This window comes from Andrographis paniculata, unplaced genomic scaffold (assembly GCF_009805555.1).
Source record: "Andrographis paniculata isolate CXL003 unplaced genomic scaffold, ASM980555v1 Contig51END, whole genome shotgun sequence".
In the NCBI taxonomy this organism is placed as follows: domain Eukaryota; kingdom Viridiplantae; phylum Streptophyta; class Magnoliopsida; order Lamiales; family Acanthaceae; genus Andrographis; species Andrographis paniculata.
Window position 1 is genome coordinate 2,872,344 of NW_026137586.1, and position 16,803 is coordinate 2,889,146.

The following is a 16,803-nucleotide window of genomic DNA, read 5'->3' on the forward strand; positions in this document are numbered from 1 at the left end:
TATTAAAAATACATTGGTTCTTAAAAAATATATTTATTATTATTTTTTGTGTTTATTTTAATAATAATAATTTTAAATTTATATTTATATTTTTTTGTTATATTATTATTTTGATTGAATTTGTTAGTATTATTATTCAATGTAATTAATTTTTATCTTATAAAAATCTATTTAATTATTATTATTTATATAATTTTTTACACACAAAAAAGTATATATTTTAAAATAAAATCACATTAAAATTACAATTTTTAATTGAAATTAAAAATATAAGAAATAAAAAAGAATCAATATAAACTAACTGTGTAAATTAAAATCGGTGATTTTTGAACTGAAATCGAAATAAAAAAATACAAATTAAAATTGTAGAATGTTTAATTTCAATTTGATCTTTCAAAAAAATCAAAATTGATAATTTTGATTGGAACCATTTGAACAAATCTATTTTTGTTATTTTAAATATATATAATTTTTAATATTATTTCAAATGTATAAAATTTTAGAAAAATGTATAAAATTTTAGAATATTTTTAATTTTTATATTTACATCTAAATTTTTTTTATATTATTGATAATTTGATATTATTATAATAAAATTGTTGTATTAAATACATATAAAATAATAAATAGTTATTAATAATACAAAGAAAATAATATATTTCTGTTAAAATTTTGAAAATCCATTAAGATCTTAGCTCATAACCAAAGATTTTATACAACTTAATTTGTTAACAATCTTATGAAAAAATTTAACAAAATCTATGAATTGTTGAATATACCAAAATTTGTGAAGATTTTCTAAAATCTTAATTGAATACACTCGAATCTTAAAAAATCTGGACTGAATACCCTCAAATTTTAAAAAACTTAATTAACCAAATTTTAAAAATCCAATTAAATCCAACAAACTCTATATTCAATACACTCCTTTAGAGTCTGTTTGGTTCAAATGAGGGGAGGGGAGGAAATTTAATAGAAGAGGGGGGAGCCGAATGGAGGGGAAAGAATATTAAATTTGTAATAGTTATTTGGTTCATATGGGATGGAAGGAGGCGAGATAAAATAGTATTTTTATGTTTGGTTAAACAGATGAGGAAAAGGAAAATATAATAATTTGTTACTGTTTTATTTTTATGTTATATAAATAAAGAAAAATAAAAGTATTTAATAAAATCCGATTAATTTATTTATAAAATATGATACAATATTTACTTGTCTAATATAATAAAAACAATGATTACATTATTATGTCTTGGAAAGAAGCAAATACTTTATACATTAGTTATTTATTAAATTTACCAATAAAGATAAACAATAGTTTTTACGTATAAATAATAACACTATAACAAAAATTATATAAACTAAGTATATTATAAAAATATTTCATATTAATTAAACTATTTAGTTATTTTAATTTTAATTTATAATTATTTTTACTATACAATAGTTATTTTTACTAGTACACTTCTTAATTATTTACTAATTATATTTTATCTAAATTTTTTCGTATTTACAATAATATGCTCATATGAGACAAAAGAGGTAAAATATTATTATTATAGATATAATTATATGCTAATTTGTAATTTATTAAAAAACTATTATAATTAAACTTGATTAAAAAAAATTAATTAAAACTATTTCAAAAATATATAATATAATTTTAATATTTATTTGATATAATTAAAAATAAAATAAATAAATACTCTCTCGGTCCAATTGAAAGGTTACCATTTTTAATTTTCGTCCGTTCCAAAACAAGGTTACAATTTCCTAATTTAGTAATTGTACTACCTATTATCCTAATAAATACTCTTTCAACTTACAATATATTACACAAATGTCATTACTTTTATATTACACCATACTAATAGGAGTATTTTTGTCTTTTTTTTACTACAATCCAATATAATATTAATATTAAAGAATCTACTTGCAAAAAACAAACGCCACCCTTCCAACGGGACCGAGGGGGTAGTAAAATTTTGAAAAATGTTATAAAATTTCTAATAAAATATGTAAAGGGTATAATAGGTAATTAGATAAAAGAAAATTTTGATAAAATTTTTCCCTTCCAAATTCCCTTAAACTGGAGGAGAAAAAAATTAGAAAAAATTGACTCCCCTCCCTTCTCTTCTAAAAAATTTTGAATCAAACACAAAATTTTTTATAATTTCCTCTCATTCTCTCCCCTCCCCTCCTAAACCTTCGAACCAAAAAGATTAGAGCATATCCAAGGGAGGGCTTTTTTCTCTATTTCTCTATTTTTGCAGGATGTGGAGAAAAAAATTATTCCAATTCTCCCGGTAAATATGCAAATTTAATTATTAAGATCGTCTTTAATCCATAATTCTATTTTTATTTTACACTATTTTTGTAGGTCTGCTACTATTATTATTATAAATATATTATTATTAATATTATTCTGAAATATAAATATTTTATCCTGATCAATTTATTTACACAATTACATATTCAAAATCGCTGCAGCCCCACATGTTCTCCTCTTTCTTTCTTTTTCTTTCCGGTTCTTTCATTTCTTCTATATATCTTCGATCCTCCTCCTTTTTCATCATCATATTTCTTCTTATTCACCTACCCTATTCTACTGTGCCTGCGTTTGGGGCGACGGTCAGATATTTTTTAAAAGAAAAGCTGAACCGCTAGTCAGCCAATTCATATATATATATAAAAAAATGGCAACAAAGTCAGAGTTCTTTAACCGAGAGGTTTAAATTTTTTGTTGAGATAAAAAAATGAAATTTTTTTTATTGTTTTGAACGAAATTGATGGTAAAATGATGTATCTTGACTTGATGTACTCAATTAACATGGAGATGTTGGCTTTGTGGTAATTGTTCGAATCCAACAAGGATGAGCGGTCCATATAATCGGAAATACAATAGATGCATGAGACGGAGATGACGGCTCGGGCTCAATTCCCCTAAGCTCACATGTACTTAAGCCACTTGAATTAATACTTCCTCCATAAAAAAAGTTAATAATAATAATAAAAAAATCAATATTTATTAATTTTCTTTTTACCATCCACAAAGTAGATGAACTTTTTATTAATATAATTTTATTTTTTTTACATATTTCTTAATTTTATCATTCAACTTTACAATTATTTACAAATTTATCATCATCCTAATTATACCTTTATACCATCAATTGATTGTAATTTTTATCTCACATAATTAATTCATCCATCAGTTTTCCCACAATATCACCATCAGCCAGTAACAATATTAATTGAAACCTTTCTCCTATTAACATATTTTCTTGGACAAATGAAATGGAATATAAAACACTATTTTTTATTTTTGTATATTTTCAAACTTTATTTTTTTTTGTTGATTTAAAAAGTATTTTTTCTTCAACAATATTTCATCTATTTTTTTTATTTAAAAAAAACCGTGACAACTACTTGAACCTAAACAAATAAAAAATACAAAATAACATATCGAAATCTTTTATGTGCATATATGATAACAAATAAATTTGCAAAAGCATGATAAACTAATATTGACCTGAATCCAAAAGCCAGCTGAAGTTTATTCATTTTAAGTTTATTTTTTATTTTTTGGTATATATATTTTTTTAAAGTGTAAAACCAAACGTCAAATACCACTTGTAACGGGTCGAATGGTTCCCCTCCTCGAACACCTTTCCGTCGACCTAGCGATTTTTCGACTCCCTCGAAAACTCGCTAGTGCGACCTTGCACACAATTCCAACAGACGCTAAAAGTAAGAACACTGTGAGATACACCCGACAAAGTAGAGTGTTTTATTCATTTTCAAAACTGGAGTGAAGTACAAGCGAGGAGTCCTCCTCTTTATATAGGCACTCTATCAAATTCACACTTGGTTGTACTATATCTTAACAACCTACGGATAAAGATATCTAACTAAAGAGATACTGATAAAGATATCTAAATAAAGATATACTGATAATCTAAATCTAGTTGATAATCATCAATTCGGTTGAGGGGATCCCAAAATAATCAAGATTTCACAACAATAATAATAATTATAAAAATGGCAATCAACAACAATAATGCCAATGATGAAATTTGATAATAGTAATAATAGTATTCGATTCGTTCGACGGTGTTTATAAGTTAATAAAATTTAAAATACAAAGTCGAAGAAGTTGTACCATATATATATTGAATAGCCACACACATTATTCTAGTATACTTTGCTTGGATATTGATTACTACATCCTCCTTGACAACGCAATGTCCATGGCATCAACAAGAAAATCTTACAAGAAAGAATAGATTAATTAGAACAAGATAGGATAAATATGTACTGTACGTGTGAGTACAGCTGTAAATTAATATGAAATGTATATAGATATCGGTGTGTTTGTTTGTGGGTTTTAGTTTTTTAGTTTGAATTTTTGAATAATAAAAAATTGAATTTGAATAGTTGTTTGATGTGATATAAATATAAGTTGATGTTATATTTTGAATCTAAAATAAATTTATAGTAAAAAAAAATAATTATTTGATTTGACATTTTAAAATAAAAATAAAATAAAATAAAATAGTAAAAATATACTATAAAACCCGGGCAAAAGAATATAACCATATATACTCACCAGCATCCTCCTTTGTGAAGCAAAGGGGCGGAGTGATTCTTAATACGTTGCCATAAAATCCGCCTTTTCCTATCAACACGCCCATCTCTGCACAAATAAATTAATTAAAGTAAAATATATATATATATATATATTATACTCCTTCCGTTCGTATTATATTTATCTTTTGTTTCATTTTAATTAACATTAAAAATATTTTTATATTTATATAATTTTTTTATACAAATATCTATTCATTAATATTATAAGACACTAATAAAAATATTTTTATAATTTTTTACTATATTTTGATATAATAATTAATATTCAAATATCACCGTTTATACCTTTCATTTGGTTGATCAGACGAAGAGCATGGGTGGTGGCAGGGGTTTTAGAATCACCATCTGCTACGAGTTCAACCCCCAGCATTAGGCCCCTCCCTCGGACGTCCCCAATCACTGCATCAAATAATATATATATAATAATAATAATAATAATAATAATCTAAAGTATTAATTGATAAAGTAAATACGTACGGTGGTATTTGTGTTTGAGCGAAAGAAGACGTCGTTTTAAGTATGATCCAACAACAAGGGCGTTTTGTTGAAGGTTTTCTTCCTCGATGACTTGAAGAACTGCAAGTCCTGCAGCAGCACAAACAGGATTTCCCCCGAATGTATTGAAATAGTTTCGTTCAGCTAACACCTTCGCCACTTCCCGAGTTGTGATTACTGCTCCGAGTGGCACTCCGTTCCCAATACCCTGCACATCCATCCATATATATATATATATATATTATTAATAATTAATTCATCATAAAAAAAGATATTTCATCCGTTCTCCGCTAATTTGTCATCTCTAACTAGGTATCCAACTAATTTATCCTCTACGGAGTTAATAAAAATAATTATAGATTACAGTTAAGATGACTAAATATTTTAATTAAAATAAAAATATTATAAATTATGAGTTTTAAAATGTGATTAAAGTGTATAATTATATTTGTAAAAAAAAGGATAAATTATGTAAAACGAACAAAAATACAAAAAATAGAGAAATTATGTGAGACGAAAAGAGTAATAATTAAGTAATTAATAGAAGAATACTAATTATTATTATTATTACCTTAGCCATGGTTACAATATCGGGGACGACACCATGAGCCTGGAATCCCCAAAAGTGGTTCCCTGTACGGGCAAAGCCTGTTTGGACCTCATCGGCTATGCAAAGTCCACCTGCTTTTCTAACAGCATCGTATACTGCCGGAAGGTAACCCGGTGCCAACTCCATAATCCCGCCAACTCCCTAAGCAGTACATAATTTAATTAAATTAAATTAATTAATTAATAAATACAAGAAAATGTAATCGTATATATACTTCTTTCGTCCCGCCTACCATGTCCGTCCCACACTTTCCTTTTTTTTAAAAAAAAAAAATGATTACACACCTTAATCTATTTTATATTTTCTATTTTTTTAATTTTGATTAAACTAGTTAGTTATTATAAGATAATTATTTTTATTAATATATTTTTAATTATCTACTATTTATACTTATTTTAAATTTTTATATCTGCGGTAACACAGACTTTCAACGTGGGACGGAAGAAGTATTATATAAAGAGAGGACAAGACAGGACCTGTATGGATTCGGCAATGAAGGCAGCGACACGGCCGCATGTGGCGTAAGTAATTATATCTTCAACATCCTTGGCATATTTGGCTCCGTCTGATCCGAACACACCTCTGTACTGGTCTGGATTTTGAGCGTGGTGAACTCCACTCTGTGCGTAATTTCATTCAATTATTTATTTGCATAGCTACCTAAGAATTAATTGATTAAGAAGGCCATGCATATATATATATATATATATATCTAGATATATGTCATGAGATCCTCTGTCCTAAAAATAAATTCTATCCCCTATTTCTACACACATAATGTGTATACATACACTCTCTCTATTCTGAGTTTGAACTTTGAGCTGGGATTTGAATTGTAATAGTCGTATAATGTAATATAAATAGATGTTGATATGATATTTTGTAAAATTAATTTTTAGTATAATATAAAAAATGAAAAATAAGTATTTGATTGAATATTTTTTGAAAAAAAAAAATTGTTATATAATAGAATTTGGAGGATTTTCCCCAAATGAACACACCCATATCATATGTATGTATGCACATTATGTATACACCGATATTGGTGTGGGAATAGGAGAATAAGATTTATTTTTTTGAACAGAGATCCCATGGCCGTGTATCTATATAAAGGTATGTATATACGCTATGGGTGTGAGAACAGAGGGATAAAGTTTATTTTTTAAGACAAAGAATCTCATGACATATATCTAGAAATATATGCATGCTCGTGTGTGTATATATATACATTATGTATGTGAGGATAGAAAATAAAATGTTTTAATGAGGCAGAGAATTCGATCTGATATATATATATATATATATATGAAATAGAGAGAGACCTGAAGAACATTAAATTTGTAGCTACTTTGAGCAGTGACGGCCATTGAGGCGAGCGCATTACCGTGATAGCCGTTTCTTACTGAAATAACATCTTCACAGCCACTGTACAATCTCGCCATCAGCAAACTCAACTCTGTTGCCTCCGTCCCGCTGTTCGTGAAGAACACTACCTGAGGAAATTAATTAATTAATTAATTAACTAATTAAATGGAAACAACCTATCTAGCTAAGAATACATGTACGTATTATTATGTACACTCACTCTACCTATTATTATTGCATCTCAATAATAATAATAATAATAATAATAATAATGATAATAATTTTTTTTTTAAAAAAAATAGAGAGTTTTATTCCAACTCAGATTCACGATTATCCTAGTGCTAAAATACTTGTAAACCTCTTCAGTACGGCTTATACTCTAGAAATGATTGTTTCACTATCTAACGCTACTATATCACACCCCTGTCTCACAAACCCGTCCACATTCACGTCCAAACAAACTCTCAAACAATAATACTAATTGAAGTATAAAAATAAAAATAAAAAATCACAAAAGAGCACTAACAATCAAGCATCCTATGATGTCGTTTTTTTTTTTTTTTTTTTTTTTTAATTTATTTATTTATTTTTTTTTTTATGATGCAGGCGCTACCCGAAAGTGCGCACTGGGTAAACCTCCAATCGAACCTAATACCCTGCAAACCAGGCCCGACGGAAAAGTCACACTAGGCGAACCATGTGTGGCAGGTGACCTGAGGCGTCGAGGGTTTGAACCATCATCACAGTCACAAGTTCAACCCTACCCTACTAGGTCATGCTTTACGGACCCTATCATGTCGTTTTAGGTGAGGGAAAGAAGGGAAACATCATCAATCAAACATTATACAAAATGAACATCTTTCCTTACTTAAATACCTTAAAAAAAAAAAAAAAGAAGAAAGAAAGAAAATATTGGTCTTTTCGATATGATTTGCATTCATCAGATTAAATTTGTTCAAGATAGATTTTATTTTAGATTTATTGTCGATAAAAATAATTATCATTTCCATAATAGCAATGTTAACATATTAAAGTGACACTATGTCATTTAAGATTTGATTATAATGGATAAATTTATTTTATCCATTAATATAACAAAGCTTGAAATTAAAACTAACTAAGCTATATAATTTCTTATTTTTATTATATGTTAGTGTTAGCATAAAATAATAAGGTATTTATATGTATCTCGATCCGAACTTATCCATCTACTATTGCATCATAAAAATTAAATAACATTTTCTTTCATACTCAACTTAATATGTTTGGTTTGTGTTTCGAGACAAATTAATATTATACAATTCATACAACACTCAAAAGTGTGTTTATTTACGTCCAAACCCCCAAATTTTTATTATTTGGACAATGTATTTTTCAGAAATTTTTTTTTTTTTCATAAAACATCACATCATATATTATTTTAATGTCAAACTCAAACCAAATTTTTTTCAAATCTATCAAAAGAAGCAAACCCTAAATTTTCATTCAAAACCAAACAAATTCAATAAAGGTATAAACCTAATCAATCAATTTCTAGTTTAATACATTAGATCAAATCTTACATGGGTGTTTTTGTTTGGGAGATTTTGATTGAATTCTAGAGTTTGTTTAAAATTAATTTGAAAGAATATTGATTTAATTATTTTTCAATGTTATTTTAATTTAATATTTGACAAAATTGTCCATAACTTTTAACTTAAACCCTTACTTTGTAAAATTTGTGCATCTCTTGTACTTTAAAAAATATTGCATAAAATTCGTTTTTAATTTCAAAATTTATTATAAATCCTCACTTTTACTTTAAAAATTGTTAGCACAAACCTCCCACCATTCAAAATTTATAATAGGAAATCATTTCTCATAACACAAGGAATCAACTGATTTTCGTACCTTGAGGTCGCCGGGGAATTTGGAGGCAAGAGCTTCGGCGAATTCAGCTATGGCGGAGTTCAAGTAGAGAACGGTGGAATGCTGGAAGCGCTTGGTCTGATCGACGATCGCCTCCACCACGCGCGGATGGCAGTGACCGCAACTGACTGTCGCAATTCCCCCGAACGCATCCACATACCTCCTTCCTTTCTCGTCGAACAGATACTGCATCTTACCCTCTACCAAACACAACTACCAAAAACAACAACAACAACAACAACAACCAGGATCCATAACCGCTTAATTAAATCAATCGAAAACAGAGCAAATCCAATCCAATCTAATAGAAAAAATTAAAGAAGAAATAGAGTGAAAAAAGTCTCACCGGTTCTGTGAAGAGATGGAAGACAGCAGGATTGAGGAAGCGCCGGCGTTTCTGCAAAATCTCGTCGGCGGACGGTCCGGTGTACGGAGGCGGCGTGTAGTCGAACGAAGGCATGATTGGATTTGTAAAATCGTTATCGTGTGAAGGCTGTGCGAGAGACGATTTGAAAGCAGTAAAGGAGCGAAGGAAGCGAGAGGATTTGGAGGAAAATACCCTCCGGAGGATTGGGAACGCCATTTTCGACTTCAAAGGAAGAAAATTTTGAACATGCAGAGTTGTGATGAGAAGTTTTGCAGAGAATACATTTACTTATAGTGCTGAGCAATGCCGTGGCGATTTCTTTCTCGATAATCTGGATCGTTGATTTAATCCCAATTAAATTTTATTTTATACATATACTCTTTCCATCTTATATCTATATATTTATTTACTTTTTGGGATAAAGTAAAAATAAAAGTAAAAAGACTAAATTAACTATGATACAAATGTAACGAAAGATATTTGTCATGTCAGTACAATTACTAAAAAAAAATGGATATTTTTATTATTAAACGGACCAAAATGAAAAAAATAAATAAATTATTAAAGGACGAATATTATTTTGTTGTGGAATGCTGATAAATTTTCTGATATTATTATTTAGTTTTTAAAAAAATATATATTTATGCAAGTCCCACTACATAGATGTATATTCAGAGTGTGTTTGTTTGAAGAATTTTGCAAAAATTACACTTTTACGTTTAAAACATCACATCAATACTTATTTATATCACATCATATAATTATTCAAATTCAAAATTTTTACTATTCAAAACCCACTTTAAAATTCAAACATTCAAACAAGCACACCATCTGGGGGTTTGGGAATGAGTTTTTTAAATGTTTGGCCAGCCTTTGATAAATTAATTTTTTAAAAGAAATTTTGGATTTAAAAAATTAATTTTGAAAAGTTAATCTATACCCACTGTTTTAAAGAATTTTTTCACTTTAATTTTGTTTAATCATCATTTATGCTTAAAAATTAATTATTTATTATATATATAAATATATTTTTATTGAATTACTTATTAGTTATTTTAATGTATTTAATTTATTAAATTATAATTTTATTTTTATAAATTTAAAATAATTACTATTATTAATTATTATATAAAAATCATTTTATGTGTAAGATATATAAATATATTAAAATTAAATCAAATAGAAAAGAGAAATAACATTAATTTATTTATATATTTTTATTATATAAATTTTATATTAAAAATTAATAAGCAATAATTAACATGATAAAAGTATATATACAAAAATTTATTGTTTTATATTTTATTACAATTTCAATAAAAATTATTATTATTTTTTTAATAAAAATATTTTTCTTAAATCTAAAAAATAAAAATAAATATTTTATATTTTTATAATTTTCAATAATTAATAACATAAATTTTAAACCAAAATGAACAAAATTAAATATTTAAAAAAATAACATATCAATGTCCTTAATTTTCATTTTACGTATAAACATCTAATATCAAACTGTTATTTTACCGAATGTTTTAATACAAACCGTTAATCGAATCAGTTAGTCAAAATAGTTAATCGAATCAATTAGTTAAAATAGTTAATCGAATCAACTAACAGCTATCAGCTAATTGTCAAACACATCTTTACTCTCCGTGGTCCATTTAATATGTCTGAATTTAGGAAAATTATCATTAATAAATATTTAAAAAATTAATAAAAATAATTATTGTATAATACAAATATTAGAATAATTAATTAATTTAATTAAGGTTTAAAAATTTTAAATTATTAAAATTTTAAATATAATTAAAGTATATAATCATTTTCTAAAATACATACAAATTACATGTAAAGCCCTACAAGCTGACGAACAAACCTTTCTTTAAGGGTTGGGAGAGAGCACCCGAGGCCGGTGCAAAAGACCAGAGTTGTTTCACGTGTGGAGGGCCACACTTTGTTAGGGATTGTCCGAAGAGGAAGGTTCTCAATGCTACCACCGTAGTCCAAGAGGAGCGGGAGAAGCCCGAAGAAGCGAGGTTGGGAGCAATGAGAGTCCTCAATGCCGTAAAGGCAAGCGACGAAATGTTCACGGTGCCTACGGAGGAGGGACCCGAGGATGAACTCATATATTGTGAAGCCAAGGTAAACGGGATACCTATGAAGGTCTTGATGGATTCGGGAGCATCTCGAAACTTCTTGTCCGAAGACAAGGCGACGGAAATGGGTGTAAAGGTGACGAAGGGAATTGGGTGGATGAAACCGGCGGATTCGGCGTCAAAACCAATCACTGGCATGGCCAAACAAGTCCCGGTTCAAATTGGTGGATGGCACGGAAATTGGACTTCATGGTGCTACCGATAAGATTACAAAGTCATATTTGGCGTGAAGTTCATGAGAGAAATGACGGTGATCTTCCACAAGACCAAGTCAATGAGCTTCACGGAAGGTGACGTAAGTGTTTTTGTTCCTTTGCACGTTGAGAAAGTTAAATCGCATGTTTTGTCGGCTATGCAAGTTTCGAAGGGATTCAAGCGAGGGCACGAGACGTACTTCGTGGCTCTCAAGGAGGATGACCCGTCAAAAGGCCAAGATGTCCCGACGGAGATCAAAGGCGTGCTAGACGAGTTCGAGGACGTGATGCCCCCGAATTACCAAAGAAGTTGCCCCCGAGATGAGAAGTCGATCACGAGATCGAATTGGAGAAAGGGGCGAGACCTCCGGCAATGGGTCCATACCGGATGGCCCCGTCCGAATTGGAGGAACTTCGAAGACAACTAAAGGAGTTGTTGGATGCCGGCTACATCCGACCATCGAAAGCTCCTTATGGTGCACCGGTGCTATTCCAAAAGAAGCAAGACGGGAGCCTTCGAATGTGCATTGACTACCGGGCGCTCAACAAGGTGACAATCAAGAACAAGTACCCGATACCATTGGTGGCGGACTTGTTCGACCGCTTGGGGAGGGCCAAGTGGTTTTCGAAGTTGGACTTGCGGTCGGGATATTGGCAAGTTCGGATTGCGGAAGGCGACGAGCCAAAGACCACTTGCATAACGAGGTACGGCTCCTACAAGTTTTTGGTTATGCCCTTCGGCTTAACTAACGCCCCCGCTACCTTTTGCACTTTGATGAATACGATATTTCACCCATTTTTGGACAAGTTTGTTGTGGTGTACTTGGATGACATAGTCATCTATAGCGAGTCCCTAGACGAGCACGCGGAGCACTTGCGATTGGTGTTCCGGGCCTTGCGGGAGAACAAGTTGTATGTGAAATTGGAGAAATGCTCGTTCGCCCAATCGGAAGTGATGTTCCTCGGACACAAAGTGAAGCAAGGCGAGATCTTGATGGACACAAAGAAAGTGCAGGCAATTGTCGAGTGGGAACCGCCTAAGAACGTTTCCGAACTTCGGTCGTTCCTTGGGTTGGTGAACTATTACCGGCGATTCATTGCGGGATACTCGGCGAGGGCGACGCCATTGACAAACTTGTTGAAGAAGAAAGTTGCTTGGGAGTGGGGTGATGAGTGCCAAGCATCCTTCGAGAACTTGAAGGCGGCGGTCGTGGAGGACCCGGTACTTAGCCTCCCGGATTACTCGAAGCCGTTCAAACTTCACACGGATACCTTGGACTATGCCATTGGAGGAGTGGTGATGCAAGATGGGCATCCCGTGGCGTACGAGTCTCGGAAACTCAACAACACGGAGCGGAGGTACCCGGTCCACGACAAGGAAATGTTGGCAATCATCCATTGCCTTCGGACATGGAGGCACTACTTGCTCGGGAGTCACTTTGTGATCAAAACGGATAATGTGGCGACGAGTTACTTTCAAAACCAAAAGAAGATCACCCCGAAGCAAGCACGGTGGCAAGATTTTTTGGTGGAGTTCGACTACACATTGGTGTACAAGCCGGGCAAAGCCAATGTCGTGGCGGATGCACTTAGTCGGAAGGCTTCCTTTGCGGCGATTACTCAAGTGCAAGGAGACCTTGCCGACCGAATCAAGGAGGGATTAGCCGAGGACTCCTTAGCCACGAACTTGATAGAAATGGCTAAGAAGGGCACGACGAGGAAGTTTTGGGAAGAGAATGGCCTACTCTTCACGGTCGTGGATCGACTATTTGTGCCACGGTGGGATAATCTTCGGCGGGATATCCTTAAGGAGTGTCACGACTCCAAATGGGCGGGACACCCAGGTATTCATCGTACTAAGGCGTTGGTCGAGCAATCGTTTTATTGGCCTAACATGCAGGATGATATCAATGCCTACGTACGGACGTGCTTGGTTTGCCAACAAGACAAGGTTGAGCAAGCCAAACCGGCGGGACTTTTGGAGCCATTGCCGATTGCCGAGCGGCCGTGGGATAGTGTGACGATGGATTTCATCTCGGCGTTACCAAAGTCGGACGGATGCGGATCGATCATGGTGGTGGTCGATAGATTTTCCAAGTATGGGACGTTCATACCGCCGACAAAAGATTGCAAAGCCGAGGAAGCCGCCCGACTATTCTTGAAGCATGTGGTCAAGTATTGGGGAGTGCCGAGATATATCATTAGCGACCGTGACCCACGCTTCACCGGGAAGTTCTGGAGGGAGCTTTTCAAACTCTTAGGGTCGAGTCTCCACTTCTCGACGAGCTTTCACCCGCAAACCGACGGCCAAACCGAGCGGGCGAATCACTTGTTGGAGATATACCTCCGACACTTTGTAAGTGCCAACCAAACTGATTGGGCTCGTTTACTTGATGTTGCACAATTCTCGTATAACTTGCAGCGTAGCGAGTCTACCAATCGGAGTCCTTTCGAGTTGGTGACGGGGCAACAACCGACGACGCCCCACGAGTTGGCACGGGGATACGAGGGAGCGAGTCCGGCGGCGTACAAACTTGCTAAAGGATGGAACGAGGAGCACGACATAGCAAGGGCGTACTTGGTGAAGGCCGCGAAACGGATGAAGAAGTGGGCGGACGACAAGCGACGTCCACGGGATTTCGAGGTCGGGGACCAAGTGTTGGTCCGAATGTTGGGGAGGAATGTAAAGGCGATCCGTCAAGTGCACAAAGGCTTGACACGGAAGTACGAAGGACCGTTTGAGGTAGTGAAGAAGGTCGGAACCCGATCGTACTGACTCAACCTACCCGACAACTTCAAGATCCACCCGGTCTTTCACGTGAGCTTATTGAAGCCATATCATAAGGATAAGGAGGACCCGTCCCGGAACGAGTCACACCGTGCTCCACCGACGACGATGGTATCCTACGAGAAAGATATTGCGGAGATCATGGCGGATCGTGTGATGGGCAAACGGGGGACACCCCGTTGGACCGAATACTTAGTCCGGTGGAAGGGCGAGCCGGATAGCGAGGCGTCATGGGAGAAATAACAAGACCTATGGCAATTCAAGAACCACATCGAGGCGTACCGAGCGAGCACTTGACGAGGACGTCAAGGTTTAGGTGGTGGAGAATTGTCACGGTCGGACTTTCAAGCGGACACATGGCGGTGGTTTTCCTATACTTAACACTTTTCATTATGCCAAAGACAATTCACTCAAACTCACTAGCATCTTCTAGAAGGTTCCGGAAGGTGGTAGAACTTGGCATTAATGAGGTAGTTGGGAGTTGATGGTTGATTGTTGATAAATCGCATTTAATTCGGTAGTTGAGGAGATAATATTTACTCATTTGGCCTGTATAAATAGGTGCTCGCACCTCACTTGTAATCATCCAAGTCTTTAGCAATCAAAAGCATTTTTCTCCACACTTTCTCTCTCTAGTTTCTCTCTCTAGAAAGCCATTGGCTTTTGTGGTGCTTGGCCGAGTCGGGAAGCCTGCCTTAGTAGCCGACGGGAGTGAGTTGCTAAGGGGCGCACAGTTACTTCGAGTGAAGGAAGTTAACCCGTGACACCGTGGTCTGAAAATTCACAAGTAAACACACCCCGTTTTGAGCTAATAAAATTTTATTTGTTGCAGATTAATGAAAATTTTTAGGCAAAATAGTATAAAATCCCTGTGTGGTTATCCGAATTTACTGAAAACCCCCATGTGGTCTGAAAATTCCATAAAACCTACTTACGGTTTCTAAAATTTTGCAAAAAATCTATCTTCCGTTAGGATTTAACCGTAATTGCCTCTCACACGCTCATATTGCAATTTTTTGTACAAAATTGATATATTACTGCGTAAAATTACAAAAATACCCTTAGATATGAATACACCTATTTTTCTCTCATTCACCTTTTTCTTCCCATTAACCACAGGGGACAGATGATTGATGCCCTGGGCAATAGGCGGTGGAAGACTGGGGCGAATGCACATGGCGATGCGCAGTGGTCGCGGTGACTGTCGAACTGGAACAAATATTCTCTTTCGGTGAAAGCAAGAAAAATTTAAACAAAATCCCAAACGAAGAAACACCAAACTAAAAAATAATAAAAAAAAATCAATACACTCAACAAAGTGAGTTCGCAATCGTATTGTTATGTTGGGAAGAATAAAAAAACGGGTTGATTTTTCTTCACCATCAATGGCAAAAATTAAAATTAAGATTTGGATTAAACCCCAAAAAAGGGACTGTGGCGACACGGCTAGCGGCAGTGGCGGAACTAGGATTTGACAAGAGGATGAGCTAATTTTTATAATTTCCGAAACAACGCAATCTATTTATTATAGATAATTTTACTTTTTGATATGTCATATTTTGAAAACCTTACAAAATAATAAACTACAACATTGACTTCAAATTGCAATATTCATTTTGATATTGTTTGAAATATGTTGTAACGAATTATGATTAATGATCGAATAATAAACAAAACCGTAAAAAAAACACAGATTTATGTGGTTCACCAACAATGTTATTGGAGTTTTTCTATTGTTTCTTTTGCGCATATTTCCCAACATATTTTCCAAAAAATTAATATATTACTTATATTCATTATTTTTATGGTAAACTATTTTTTAATCCCGTAATTGGACTACATTATTATTTTAATTCCGTAAGTAGAGCCTGTTGCAAACTAGTCCCATAGGTTAAAAATTTTCGTTGTTTTAGTCTTCCGGCGCCGGAGATGCCCGCGTGGCTCGCCGGAGGCCACGTGTCTGCCAGGTGTCGCTGACCTGGCAGACACGTGGATTTTATTTTATTTTTTTAAAAATTCATTTTTAATTTATATTTAATTTTTTTAAATTTTTTTATTTGGTCCAATTGAAAAAAAATTAAAAATTTTAAAAAAAATTTAAAAAAAAAATAAAATCCACGTGTCCACCAGGTGTCGCCGACCTGGCGCAGGATGGCGGGACACCTGGCGGACACATGGATTCCGACGAGCCACGTGGGCGTCTCTGGCGCCGGAGGACTAAAACAACAAAAATTTTCCACGAGACTAAAATGATAAAAGAGTTCAGTTAC

General features: G+C 33.2%; 1 protein-coding gene across 1 annotated transcript; it reads right to left on the reverse strand.

Moving 5' to 3' along the window:
• Positions 1–4,082: 4,082 nt before the first annotated feature.
• On the reverse strand, positions 4,083–9,662 carry LOC127253769 (alanine--glyoxylate aminotransferase 2 homolog 3, mitochondrial-like). The gene is made up of 9 exons (XM_051278532.1): positions 9,375–9,662; positions 9,011–9,241; positions 7,078–7,248; positions 6,232–6,375; positions 5,717–5,896; positions 5,128–5,353; positions 4,936–5,049; positions 4,610–4,696; positions 4,083–4,269 (listed from the first exon to the last, which is right to left on the reverse strand). Exons 1-9 carry the CDS (start codon positions 9,609–9,611, stop codon positions 4,223–4,225), a joined length of 1,437 nt encoding a protein of 478 aa, XP_051134489.1. The 5' UTR covers positions 9,612–9,662; the 3' UTR covers positions 4,083–4,222.
• Positions 9,663–16,803: the final 7,141 nt, after the last annotated feature.